Source organism: Metopolophium dirhodum, chromosome 9, assembly GCF_019925205.1.
Source record: "Metopolophium dirhodum isolate CAU chromosome 9, ASM1992520v1, whole genome shotgun sequence".
In the NCBI taxonomy this organism is placed as follows: domain Eukaryota; kingdom Metazoa; phylum Arthropoda; class Insecta; order Hemiptera; family Aphididae; genus Metopolophium; species Metopolophium dirhodum.
This window is the reverse complement of record NC_083568.1, coordinates 32,424,111-32,439,694: the sequence shown is the minus strand read 5'-3', so window position 1 is coordinate 32,439,694 and position 15,584 is coordinate 32,424,111. Positions and strand designations below refer to the sequence as shown.

The following is a 15,584-nucleotide window of genomic DNA, read 5'->3' as shown; positions in this document are numbered from 1 at the left end:
CCCGTTGAAATCGGTACAAAATAGCTATAAGCGGAAGATTAGTTTATGTACTTCCCAATGTCCAATTATTATTTTAAAAATATGTATGAACTCATCATCCCCTTTATTGGGTTATATTGTAAAAAAAATAATTGATGTTTTAAAACTGAATGTAAGTGTATAAAATGAAAATATTTTTTTAAATTTTAACATATTTATAAGCCTTATTGAATACAAAAATCAATAATCCGTTTCCTACATATTCTAGAAGAGGATATGATAAGTTCATACATATTATTTTTAATATAATATTTGGACATCAGAAAGCACATAAACTAATCTTCCGCTTATTGGTCTAAAACTACAGAAAATACGGTGTGCTCCAACAGCCTTAATGCATAATCATATTTTATTATATTTTATAGTATAAATTTTATTATAGTATAAAGTTATTTTCTGGAATTTAAATTTTTTTTAAATTCCATAAATTATAACCATATCTAACAAAAACGCATATATTAAATAGTTACAAATCGACAATTTATTTTTAGTATTTATGATTGGGAAGAAGATTAAAATTAAGATTTGAAAACATCAATCAAAACTAATATTGAAATATGTTTCAGCTCAATAAAATATTTACAATTTATGATTCTAATCTTGTTTTTGATATCAAAGTAATTTCTCCCAACTTTCCCATCATAATATCTTTCAAATTTTTTTTTAAATATTAATTTGACTGGAATTTATTTTTTTTTTGTTTAAATTATGTGAAGTAAAATAAAATAGAATATATTTCATAGTATTTTGATAAATAAATATTGATTGATACAATAAAAAATAGTATTATACACTTTTATAAATGTATACAAATTTACATAATATTCCAATATAAAAAAGTAACATAAAATTTAAATCTTTTTCATTCATTAATATTACATGTAATCCTTGTGTTAAATATATTTAATTAGGTAAAAATAAATATCATAAAATTAGGAGAATGTGCTATTAAAAATCAAATGGTAAAAAATGACCACTAAAAAAAATTCATAGGATATATTGTCTTATTAGTTATTACTTATTACCATTGACTCCTAATCACTTTTTTTAAATTCTAAGCCTAAAGTTAAATAAATATTTGTTTTTACCAAAAAATTAAGTATACTATTCTCATTCTAAAATCATTTAAATGATTTTATTTAATTCAAAACAATTACATTAACTTTTAATAATAACAGCAAATTTTCTAATTTTTAAATTTAAATTTATTAAAAGAATTATTTATTTATATATTGAATATTTATTTTATTAAAATGTACATAGTGATTATACAATTAGGAACAATTATAGCTTACCATAATTTTTTAGTTATTTAGCCGAACAATATAAAGGTTAACATTGTAATAATAATTAATAAGACCCTGTATAATAAAAAGTAGATATTTCAAACAATAATAAAAATAATAAAAGTTATACATTTTTAACAATAAAATCTCATTTTTAAAAATTAGATGGAATTAATTAACCAATTACTAATTACAGCTTCATGACTTTCTAACCATTTGATGTTATTAGATACAACTTCTAGTGCAGTCTTTCGGCCAGCTTTTCCAGCTCCAGCTTCTGGATATTTATCAAAAAATACTTTCATCTAAAAAATATACATAATTATTAAAAATATTTAGCATATTGAAAAATAGAAATTTTCTAATGACTGTTTGAATAAAATTATATTGCAAAAGAGTTAAATTTTAGATTAGAATAAATATTTACTTCTTCAAGGCGTTCATGTGTGTTGAATTGAGAACAAACTGAAGGAATAAGCTTTCCAAATCCTCGATCATTAAGAGAAAAACGATCAACCAAGTACTGCCATTCATCCCTAACATATCATAAGATAACATAATATTACATTTAAATATTTTCCCATACCTATTATTATAAGATGAAATTATAATATATTATATACCTCAAAAAGTCCCATACCAATTGAGTACCAACAGGATTTCGGCTTATCTGCGATATGATTATGAAATAATCTTGGGAACGAACATAGCTCTCATTTTTTGCATTTTGCAATAGTCTGGAAAACAATCAAATATATTCTATTCTAAATAAATAAATAAAATTAAGTGCAAACTGTACCTAGTTAATATTGATGTTTCTTTTGAGGCCGTTAATGCTACCATAAGTTTGATTTTTTCCTGAGGTTCTTGCTCGTTTAAAAATAAGTTCCACAGTCTATTCCATTCACTTTCATTACCCTTAGACATTCCTAAAAAATTGTTTATAAATATTTAATTATTAAATAATGATGCATTATTTATTTCAATAAAACATTTAAAATTTAACTAACCATAGTAATATACTGTGTATCTAATATCTGGATGTGGTTGAACTTTATCATCCAAAAATCGTTTGAATAATTCATATACTTTAGTTTGATAGCTTGGTAAACCATATAAACATCCTAAATTGAGAATAACTCCTCGAAGTTTACGTTGTAAAAAGTTTCTATCACTTGAATCATTCCAAAAATCTTCTTTTACACTTCCCAATAAATGTTGTACATATTTCTTTAATAAACAAAATAATTATATACATAAATCACTCCAAATTCATAAATTAGTTAAATTCACGAAACCGCCAATTATCTTAATGTACAATAAACAAAATTTGGTAAATGATGTATCAAAAAATTTAATTTATGATTTTTATTAACTTTAAACTATAGAATGGTGTGAATAAAATCATTATATAACATATAATGTAAATAGCTAAACATTACACTTAATAATTAATATTTTAAAAACGGAAGTGCTTATACAAAATAATAATCCATGTAATAGCGAAATATAATAACTAATTAGTAATGTAATTTTAGTGAATTTTATCAAAAGTTTTAACAAAATGATGACAATAATATTTCAATATTATTTAACTATTGTAAGAAAATGTATGTAAACCTAAGTTATCAAATGTTAAAGCATTTTTAATCAACATTTTACTAAGACAAATTAAAAAAAAAAAAAACTTTATGTATTACTTTTGATTCCCCAATTGTGCTGCATAAACATGTTTCTTTTTATTAACTTAAGTATATTAAAAGTGATGATTTCGGTATGTTTTATATAACATGTATGATAATTTTTTTTATTATTTATTAATTTAAATTCAGAGACTCATGTACACACTTCAGCGGTATTAAATAATGTCAATAATATGTTGCCAAGATTATGAATCCATGAAATAAGAAATATTTGATACCACAAAGATGTTAGCCAAATTGCTGATTATATGTTTAAAGAATTGGTGTTGTTGATTTCATGAATTTAGCTTAATATATAATAAAATGTTGTCATTGATTAAATATTTAATGAATGACGTTGTATAATATTATATCATTGAAATTAGAAATTATTAGTTTTTCTATATTCTTACTTCAAGATTTTTATGTGCTGCACGTTGAAATAAATTGTGCCTTAATGTATTTAAGTTAGTAGATGCAACATCCCAAGGAACATAATGGTGTTCCTTGGATAAATATTTTGTCATGTTTAAGGCAATTCCATATGGTAAGTAATTAGCTTTTGCCAAACTAAAGGCATCATGAATAAGATTTGAACGATCAGCCGCACTTAATGCCTTTAAATTGTACATTTATAAATTAATAATATGTAAGAAAAATATTATCCAAAAACTTACATCTACATTTTTTTCTAATAAATTATTAAGTAAACACCAATCACTCTCAGAATAGTTTATAATGTAATATCCAACTTGTCTGTGATTTAGTTTTATCCATTCAGCTTCAGGTATGTCAATCGTAACTTTTAAATAAATATTTTAATTAATATCAATTGAAATATTGAACAGTCCATAATACTTACTTGAATCCTCGTCTTTGGTTAACCAAAACTTATGTACAGTATTATTGTTTGAAGTGGTATATGTGATTGGTATTTCCCATTTGTAATTATATGGAGATGAGTCAGGCGATGAATCAGTATTTGGGTTGGACAAAAATCTTTGTTGCTTTACAGTAAGTTTAGTTCCATTCCGTATAGCCGATACTACTGGGAACCCTGCTTGACGTGTCCATGTATCCATAACCTATTTTTATTTAAATACAAATATTTATATGTTAAATATTATAAAATATAAACTACCTAATAATTCATTTTTTCACCTTTTTAACATCAACAGTGTTTTGAGTTGCTGTTTTTAATTCTGCCCATAAATCATCAGTTTCAGCATTGTTGAATGCAAAACGTTTTAAATATGCGCTTACCCCAATTCTGAATACCTCTTCACCCAACATTCCTTCTAACATTCGTATTACAGAAGAACCCTAAGAAATCAAATTAATATTTTATAGAAAAATATAATATAAAAATAAACTTACTTTATCATATGATATGACATCAAAAATTTCGGTTATTTGATCTGGATGAGAAACATCTTGCACTATAGCATGAGAACTAAGTTTATTATCCAGATATTGTACTGATTGGAGACTATGAATTAGAAACAATGTGTCCTAATAAAATAATTGGTAATAACAAAGAATAATGGTTTGTAAAAAAAAACTTAAAAAAAGCAGATACATACAACATCCCAATCAGGGTGGACCACTTCTAATGCTTTAAATTCCATGTAAGAAGCAAATCCTTCGTTAAGCCATAAGTCATTCCACCATTTCATAGTAGCTGAAAAAATATAATTATGTTTAATTATTTACGATTTGGATGTATTTTTTTTTTAAATATAAAATATTTTATAAGTACTTATATTTGTATGTATTTACATACCGAGATTTCCAAACCACATATGTGCCAATTCATGAGCAACAGTCAATGCTACTTGCTCTTGATTAGAACTAGAACTTATGCCTTCTTTATATAAAACACTAGTTTCACGAAATGTTACAAGACCCCAATGCTCCATTGCACCAGAAACAAAATCTGGGATTGCTATCAGATCTAAAGTTCAATAAATTATTAAATTATAACCGTCATTATAAGAGCAATATATGTAAAATTTAAAATGTAAGTTTTTATAAATACATACCTAACTTTGGTAATGGGTAATCAATTCCAAAATACTTTACGTAAAAGTTAATTGCCTTGAGACCTACTTGTTGAGCATATTTCATATTTTCGGATTGACCACTTCTGGCATAAACTGTTAACGGAAACCCTTGATCTGCTTTCACAGGTTCAAGTGATTGAAAATCGCATACAATGAAACAAGCAAGATACGTAGACATTGGGACCGTGTTAGCAAAGTGGACTGTAGTCAATCCATTTGTAGGGACATTGAGTTCTTCAGACTAAAACAAAATTTATTATTCAGTATTGTAAAATTTGAATTAAATTACATTTTTATATTCACCTCTTGGTTCATGTTGGATAATGCTATGTAATTATTACCAGATGGTCGAGTTAAACTAATTTTAAATTTTGATTTCAGCTGAGGCTCATCGAAACACGGGAACGCTAATCGCGCATAAGTCGGTTCAAACTTTGAAGTAGCAATATAATGTTGTTCATGGCTCTTTGAATCTGTATAAACGCTTCGATAAAATCCAACTATTTTGTTTAATAAGCTGCCCTCAAATGATATTTGTAAATTGTATTCTCCAGCACTTAGTTCTTCATTAGGTACCACAACCCAAAATTCATGTTCTGGATATGAAAACGCTGTTACTAAACTAGAATTGAGTTTAGTTTCTTTGATATTCAATCCTTTTGAATGTAGCTTAATGTAACTTTGAGCAGCGTCCAATTTTATTGTTATATCAACAGAACCAACAAATGAACCTTGTTCAAGATTTGGGTACAGATTAATAAAGTACTGCTGCGGGCGAATGTAAGGGGATAAGCGATGTGTAGATTCCCACGGTTTGGCTGCCATTATACTCTAAACAATAAATTAACTAAATGCTTCAAGAGTCATAAAATAAGTATACAATACATTAATACTACAGCAAAAATTCTTCAATTTTTTTTTTATTGCACATTAATTTACATGCAGTTTACAGGCAATGATATATTATTATTAAAATAATAAGTTTACGTTATTATAAAAAAAATTAATGTAGTTAATCAGTTCAAACTTACTGCCATGGCTTTTCGGATCATGTAGTGAAAATAAAAAAGTACTTTTGTTAATTGCCTACCGCCTACAGACCACAGTACCTAATCAAAGTTCATAGGTACACAAATATTCTAGTTCCGGAACACTAGAAAGCACTTTTTAACTCTGAAAATGTATTCTATAATTTAATTTCTATAATCTTGTAAAATATTTTTACCTTTTGGCTCTTAGTAACAAGTTACAAATTAAAACTCACAAGTACGTACTACAACGGCAGGCTTAACAGTAAGTTAAAGGCTAACAGATTAGTGAAATTGGGAATAGTGATTAGCAAAACGGTCAAACGGATTAATAGAAAATAATATCATAATAATTATATAATCACAGAATTATATTAAAAAATCTGTGATTATATTTTTATTCTGTGATTATATCAAAGCCAAATGGGCGTTTCCAATACAATCAGCAGTATATAAATTCATATCTAGAAAGTTTTGATATCACATCAAATAAAATAAATTAAAAACCAATGTGCGTTAATTTCGTCACAACAACCATATTATTATTCTACAACTTGACTGTAACTTGACAGTTGTATGTTGTTCACTTGTTCCTTCTACAATATTATGTTACATTATAAAAATATGATATTATATGTTTGGTGGTTTTATTATAAACAACTGAATAAATATGTTAGCTTTTACCTTAAAAAAAATATAGTGTAATCTTCTACACGAACCTTTTCACGTATTTGAGTGAAAAAAAATATTACTTAAAATATTTCTTTAAAATATTATTTTTAAAGATTTTAAAACCATTAAAAAGTAAAAACCTATTATGGCTGTTTGACAAATTTTTAATAACATACCTATCAATAATTATTTGATTCATCGATTTAAGATTGTATAGATAGATGTACCTAATTCAAAAACGAAAAACCATAGAAATTTGAAATGTTACCAAACATTTATATCAGTTTTTTATAGACATATCATAATTTTCAAAATATTTTGTGTTCAGTACTATTTATAAATATTTGAAGTTTTTTAATTTTGATAAAATGCTTTTGCTTAGTTAATATCGTTTAGATTTATTAAAAGATACGTCATAAATATTGTTCATAAGAATTCAAAATATTTTTTTAATTATTTTTTATCAACTTGATTATTATTTTTATTTAATAGAATTGTTTTTTGAATATGTAATAATGTATCATAAATAGATACAAGACTGATATTTAAAATAAAATAATATGACTGTCTTTTTTTTTCTGTCTTCCCTTCATTAATTATTAATAAATGCTTAGACATAATACATGGTTAGGTGAGCTTATAATATTATAGCATATTAGCATAAAATAGCTAATATTCTATTCTATTGTAGGAGTTAACACTATATAGGTATAGGTACCTTGTTCTAAAAGAGAAGACACTAGATTTCCGTATCAAGACCGGTATTGCCCGTGGCCTGGTCCTGGTGTCTTCTCTTTTGGAACAGGCCAACACATAGACCTATATATAAAGATATTATAGTTCTATGGGCCAACATGGTACCTAACCTAACCTACCTACTATTATAATTTATTGTGTTTGATAATAATTTTTCCTCGAATGAGATGGCCAGAAAAATCCAAAACCAACCTTATACCTGCATAATTTAACTAATTCTGGATACTCGATCATGTTGATATGCCTAGGTAGGGTACGAGGATACCTATAAACATAGACACTTAGTCAAAACGAAACTTGTGCCACATAAAATATGGACGTGAGGCAAACCAATGTTAATTACATTCTTGGACACTCTGATTCTATTTGACTTCACTGTACACACGACACTAAAGCGAAAATAATGTCCAACAATAAAATATGGCAACAGCTACAGCCTATGGGTCCAAGGAACTTCTTAATTAAACCAATTTAAAAACCACACTCACAAATGTCCAACCCCACCTGGCATCTCGAGAAAAACAGAAACCTCCATCGCCATAATGAACATTGAGAATCGGTTACACAGTAGGTACCATAGTTGTAACTTGTATACCACATACTACGCTACTAATTGTTAACCCACCAACACCTGCTGAAGGGGGAGCCCCCTCTCCCCTTGACGCCTTATATGTACCAGTGCCAAGTTGTGGTACCGGTACCACACTTACGATAAAACACGTTATAAATCATAACCAAATGTCGTACATATTATGAGAACGAGATACAAGAAGCAGGAATTTCCAGTATTTTGTCGGAAACACTCAACTAGTGCAACACACATCGATACCTGATCGATACCCATCGGTAGCTGATCGCATCTTCCTTAACGACTCAAAATTAAACACATCATTCATTATTGTAAACTATATTATGTATATACAAATAAGAAATTTAAGCATAAATGTAGTACGAAAATATTTATAATGAAAAAAAAAGCTAATGGCTATACCTAATAAGACTACCTAAAAAAAACTACGCCTAGTGTAATAGATTACCTAATTTTGTATGAGTTTACCATTCCCTCTCAAAAAAAATTTATATGCCTACTAAAAAATGCACAAATAAAACACTCAAACAGAAAATTCTGAAAATTAAACTGTAATAATATATGAATTAGATAACGCATCTACCGTGTACTGGAATGCAATGTCGTCTTCATGATAATATTTCAAATTCCAGCAATTTATTAGGTGAAAAATCCTTTAGGGGATAATCTATTTTTACTCATTTTTTGGTGCTTTGTAAAAAATAAAAACAGTTCAAATTCGGCTATATAATACAGCCCTACAAACCATACCCGTGCGCACGCCTATAAGCATTAAACTTTATAAATTTATAATATTTACATTTACCATCGCATATCATGTAATAATATGCTTAAACTTGAAAATAATTGTTAAATACTTTTGTTTAATGAGTTGTTTAAATTCAGTCACACTTGTGACTGTCAAACAAATTAAACGATTTCCAATTTTAATTCAAACAAATTATTGAACGATTTTTATCATTTTTCATCTTTAAATCAAAAACATTTTTTTTCGAGTGACGACATATTTTCAACTCTTTTTTTTTTTTTTTTTTTTTTTTTTTATTTAAAATATAATTACAATCTATATAATTTGGTACAATAAGTAATTTAGATAAAGTATTTACATGTCGAGAATAACAGATAGGGGAGGGCACTCAGTAGTGCCACCCGACTAAATATTTTCAACTCAAGAAATTAATATAATAATATATTATTAAATATGAAATATGAAATATAGGCTGAATATTATTTATCTCCAAAATATATTTTATTATGGCAAAATTTTTTCTACAAATTCTGTACTGGGTAAGTTGTTTAGTTGTCCACATTTTTCACCCCCATTTAGGTCGATGCATATAAAGTCATTAAATATATATAAAAACATTAAAAACCTAAAGCTCTCTAGTGGTAATAAACAGCGGACAGTGGTCAGTGAGACCTACATAAAACTATATAAGTAATATAGCTGACGAGTGACGACAGCTGTCAGCTATAGGTACTGTGTCTATACTAGTATACGTTTTGTCTAAAGTCTACTAAAGTAGGTACAAAGTAACAGTACAAAGTAAAAATTACATTGATAGACAAATAAGATTAATTTAGTTCATTCGAAATTATCTTTATATATATTGCATTATAGAAATATATTGCATAGGTACCTACCAAATATACCATTATGGCATTATAGCCTATAGGACTTAATATCACAGTATAAAAGTGGTAATACCAATTACCAGCGGCTATACCTACGCTGTAAATTATTATAATATGAATGATAGGTACCTAACCTATATACGCCCATGTCCTAACTATCTAATTAAATTGTTCAATACCTAATCCATATAGGTATATCTATAGGTACTGAAAATTAATTGTGCTGAGAGCAACTACAAATTAATGAATTAGATACAGCTATATAGCTTATATGTATGCTATATTATGTCTTAAACTATAGATATATATTATATTATGAGTATAATAATATGTTAATATGTAGGTACAATATTATAAATGTATTATACATTGTATAATATAATTCCCTTAATCAGAACCACTGGCATAACCGCCTAACCTAATCTAAGGGCTAAGCTGACCATAGGATTATGGGTCTAGAGTTTGTTATAATTTCGGGCCACCGTTAATTTTTCTACATTTTGTCAGTAAAAAAGGCCACCAAAGCGTTTTAAGCCCGGTCATACTGTCCATTATACCGTCATTCAGTCATTGACCGTTGTAATATCGCCAATTGGGGTGCGGATTTGATTATAGGTAGGTACTTACGAGTTACGACCTACATATACCTATACTTCTGATCTTTGACATTTGCACTTTACTAATAGCTATTATACCTAATACATATATCTACGACTAGGTTACTAATTATTATTAATTTGATAGTTCCCACTCCAAAATGTATATTAATGTATTCAGAAGTGTCAGTACCTACTCAGTACTATTATTAAATACCAACTATTGAACTATACCTATACCTAGGTATTAGCTATAATATTGTGGGTCTATATTTTATTAGTCTATTTATGGATAATTATAATTCTATATGACGCTATCTTTATTACTTATATATTAGCATATTACAATATAACATAGGTAGGTATTACTGGTATTAGATAAACAAAGATATATCGTATAGGTTTCTTATGTAATTGTTAAGCTATCATAGTCTATACTAGCGGCTTTTAAATTAAAAAAAATAAAAAAAATATCGTATAGGTAGGTCGTAGGTAACGTACTAACGTATAATAATACCTATTATCAATTCCCCCAATGGTAAAAATGTAAAATAGTAAGTAGGTAATAGGTACATTACACCTACACGGCCACCCATGACCCATGATAAAATTAAAATAAATATTATAATAAATTAGAATAGTTGCAGTTAATATATACGATTAGGATTGTAAACATATTGACATGTTAAAAACAAAACCATAATAAGTGTGAGGGTAGCACAAAATGCATATTATTAAAACATTTTAAACCTTTACTCTAAAGATTTAAACTGTATTTTAGTTTTTACCATTGATTATATATTGTCACCCTTAAACCGTACATAAAGAATACATACGACGAATAAAGCGGTGGATTATAATGACGTTAAACCATAAAATATTCATAATTCATGGTATAATAGCTCGTCAAATAAACGGAATAGAATGTTTAGAGCTAAATTGCATACCTACCTTTTATTCTTTTTGCTGTCATTCAAAAAGTTATGACAGGTATATTTACTATTATACTCAGTTAACCACTAATTTTCCATTCAGTTTATGCTACCCCATGTCCCCATCTATATCTATATACATACTATAATAGGTCGTATACCTATATATAGGTAGGTACCTACTTATAACCTATAATATTATTGTATATTATACATTCGTCCAATCGTTCTATCAGCTACAAGTTACAACCTACCTCATTATTTTAAGCTAAAGGAAAACTTATTACATATTATCATACATGTAGGTAAGTATAATGTATACATAATATTAATACAGGTGCAATAGATGGTAGGTATAAATTTATAATGTCATATACATTATAACGAAACATAAAAAATTCATATTCATCACGATATCACATATGAGTAGGTAGTAGCTGATCAGTAGTTATTTTTTTTTTATGTTCAAACGTTTTTGGAGAGTTAATTATTGATTACCATTTAGGTACCAGTGAATACTGTTGATATATTTTGATAAATTAACTTGCGATATTAATTAGTAGGTACCTTATACCTATTTGTTTAGTTTGAATATTGTGGGTATACGATTTTTATTTACGAATTTTCAAATTATTCAGATAGCTTGCAATGATTGCATATATCTATTAATCATAAATGTACCTAACCTAGTTAAATTCATAAATGTCATTCATCCAAATATCCAGTGGATATACCTACAGTTGTAATTTTGTAACTATCGGTGTTTAGTATTAGGTATAACACTGATCTATCACAAAAAATACGAAATAAAATCTTTCTAAAATGTCATCAGAACAAGGACAACATAATTCATTAACCCAAATCGTTGCTAGGGGCCAGTATAGGGCCTTGAATATACTTATACTGGTTAATGGTTACACTCTTTAAATTTATATTTTAGGTATATTCTGTTTTCCCTCTGATAAATCTAGAAATGTGTTTATTTTCACAGTTCACAAATCATTATGAAGACCGTCTCTAAAGTATTTTATTTTTCCTTGGAATATCGATTTATCAATTTTAATAACCTCTCCTTCTTCTATTTCCATTTGTACCTATCTACCATTTTGTTCTACTAAAATGTGATCATAGCGGTAGCTGGTAGGTAATAGATAGGTATACTGTAAAAAATTAAAATTACATAACTCAAAAACGGTGAAAACTATGGCCTAGGTACCTATATAGTTTGAGTGCCTACCTTGCATCATTATAAATACTAGTATTTATAATCAATGCTATTGACTTATATTATATTTTAGTATAATTAACAGATAGTTACCTACTAATAAGTAATTACCTAACGTAAGGCCGTAATCAAAAAAAAAAATCGGGAGGGGGGGGGGGCTTAAAATTATTTTTTAATTTATACTGGACATTTATCTTTTTTACGTTCAAATTATAAAAATTCTTGTTTTACTTTTAAAAAATTCGGGGTGGGGGTCCAGGCCTTAGGACCTAATAGTTGTAAGGATGTAATAATATAAAATATAAAATATTATAATAAACTATATCCATACATATAATATTATTTTCAAAAAGCAATTTATTATTTCTTAGGGTAATCTAACCTATATTTTAACTTATTATTTGTACCTATATTATTTCTTTTTATTTGGTCAGGATATGTGGTTTACGCATGTTACACCATGTCAACATACATACGATAACGAGCATTTATATAATATTGTTAGACTCTATAATTAGAACAGGTACTTGAACAGTATTCAAACTTTTTTCATTCCACAGCTCCTTCGTCTGTCCAATCTCCATCTTCATTTTGGTGGCTTTCAAATTATTGATAAACAAAGAAAATGTTTTAAAAAATGATTTATAATAATATATTTTATTATATACCTACCTATTATAAATACCTACGATAAATTGAATAGGCAATAATTATGCATAGAAAACTGAAATGAAATGTTTTACGTTTAGAACAAAATAATAAATAAATTATTAATAGATAATAATCGCAATCATCGTTTATTATGGTTTCCTTTTCTGTGCCACAGCTCCCCTGACAAATAGGTATTCACAAGTCACGACGCCTGGAGCCGCGACATACAGTTGAATACCTAGGTACCTCTCGGGGTGGGATTTCGGGTCTGGACCCCCCTTCATTTACTGACAGAATTAAAAATACTTAAGATGCAAATCACTGATTATATGCTATTTACATGTTAAAAAAATGTGAACCCTCCCTTTTGAAAAATTCTTGGGTACGTCCCTGGATTAACTCTTATATAAACTATAATATTATATGTATAATAATATAGACAATCTTATTTCGGTGCATCCATTTATGACGTTCCAAATTAACACATTTTAACAATATAATTACTATGTCTGTAATATGTATAAAATATGTAGGTATATTCTTCGTTTATTCTCGTTTATAATTATCGTTTGTATTTTCTCATAATCACATTCGTTATTCCTATTTCCATATAATATTCCAAATACTCACCGAATTGTAGGGGGCCATTAAATGACCTGCTGATGTTATTTCGTTAAGCTTTTCGTCTTCTGGCATCCTCTCCGTTTCCATTTGATTTATCATAATTGTTATGATTGTTACGGCTGTGACGGCCGCCAAAACAAGTATAAACACCCATTTTATTACCGGCGTCATATTTGATCCGGTAAAATTAGCTATATATTATTGTTCGTCAATATGGCGAATATATTATATGTGAACAGTGAACCTATAGGTACATGTAAACATGCATTTTAATGGAAAGCTTAAACCATACGAAATTTCGTACGTTTTAATTATAACCGCCAATAAGTGTCATAAAAATATATGTTTACCGTATTATAATTATATACCTATATATTACAGCTTTAGGTAAATACCCAAATATGACGTGATGGGTTTACAGTTTAAATTTCTATAGGATGACATATTTTCGTTTGCTTATAATATTATGTTAACTCCCCATCAATTACCTACCTACCTTTCTGTCTATAACTGAACAAATTAAATTTGCATTGTTATATAATCAATAAAAAAATTAATACTATAAAGTATAAACCAAGCTACCATATTATTATCTATGAATAAGTCAAAATCAATACTTTGTCAGTTTGCTATATAAATTATAATACGATAATTATTAGAGAAAATGTCGGATCGCTAGTATAACCTTTAGGTAATCTACTGCAGTATTTCAGTATTTGGTATACATAATCACTATAGCTAACGACTTTTTGTGCCAATTATTTTCCTTGCAAATTACAATATTTTTATAATACATTTACTATACCTAAGCATATTATTCTATATATTTCTCTACTCTTTGACAAACTCTCAGCGTGATGTTTTATAATAAGTCATTAAATAAAATGTCATTATTAATTGCGCGTAGAATCTATAAAATGAAAATTGATGCAATACTGCGACAGCACTGAGCAATAATAATTGTTAAGAATACAAAGTGACAAGTGCTTACCTACTCAAAATTTAAATGTTGTACTTTTTATGTTATATTCGATAAAAAAAAGATTTACAATTTATATAATTGTATTATTCATTAGCATAATAATAAAAAGCTACTAAAAAAAAATCGTTAGGTTAACATAATTTCCAAATGGCACATATTTGTCAGTTATAGCAAATAATTATTAATTTATTGAATATTTTTATGAATAAATAACATTGACTATTGTCTATTCACGTAGATATTATGCAAATGATATCGGTGTATATAAATACTTTTTTATAACCATAATCTAATAATTTATCTAACCAGATCAAGATCATAATAATATACAGACTTTAATTTATTGTTTCTGAGCAGAATAAATATTTATAAATATAATTAAATTATTGGTAAAATTACGTACTTTGTAAACCATCAAATCTGTGTTGTGAGTGTAATGTTGCAGACGACTTTACTTAAAATAAAATAAAAAAGATCAAACTGTCTGTTTTTTAGATGAATGATTAATAGCCTACTATAAGAACGTATGTAGAGAGTGAGACACAGACACTACAAGTTAACTTATTGATGTAGGTAATTCAAGAAAGTGAAACTAATTTCCAACCAATTTATTATTTGACCTTATTTGCTGGTCATGGTCAAATTGAAAAATTCCAATCATTATATTATATTATATTTATATACAAACGATAGTAAAACTGTATTTAAAGATATATATTTATCATTTAAAAATTATCGTCACATACTAACCCCGCAATAATATATAATTCGGATTATGTATAAGGTAGATACTAAGTAATATTTGTAACATAGGTAGGTACATA

General features: G+C 27.3%; 1 protein-coding gene across 1 annotated transcript; it reads right to left on the bottom strand.

The window, feature by feature from the left end:
- Window positions 1–1,203: 1,203 nt before the first annotated feature.
- Window positions 1,204–15,319, bottom strand: LOC132951676 (glutamyl aminopeptidase-like). The gene is made up of 16 exons (XM_061023507.1): window positions 15,164–15,319; window positions 13,785–14,022; window positions 5,374–5,901; window positions 5,050–5,311; window positions 4,791–4,961; window positions 4,591–4,688; window positions 4,385–4,519; window positions 4,169–4,330; window positions 3,870–4,092; window positions 3,685–3,809; window positions 3,421–3,624; window positions 2,336–2,555; window positions 2,125–2,254; window positions 1,949–2,062; window positions 1,753–1,861; window positions 1,204–1,630 (listed from the first exon to the last, which is right to left on the bottom strand). Exons 2-16 carry the CDS (start codon window positions 13,947–13,949, stop codon window positions 1,487–1,489), a joined length of 2,790 nt encoding a protein of 929 aa, XP_060879490.1. The 5' UTR covers window positions 13,950–14,022; window positions 15,164–15,319; the 3' UTR covers window positions 1,204–1,486.
- Window positions 15,320–15,584: the final 265 nt, after the last annotated feature.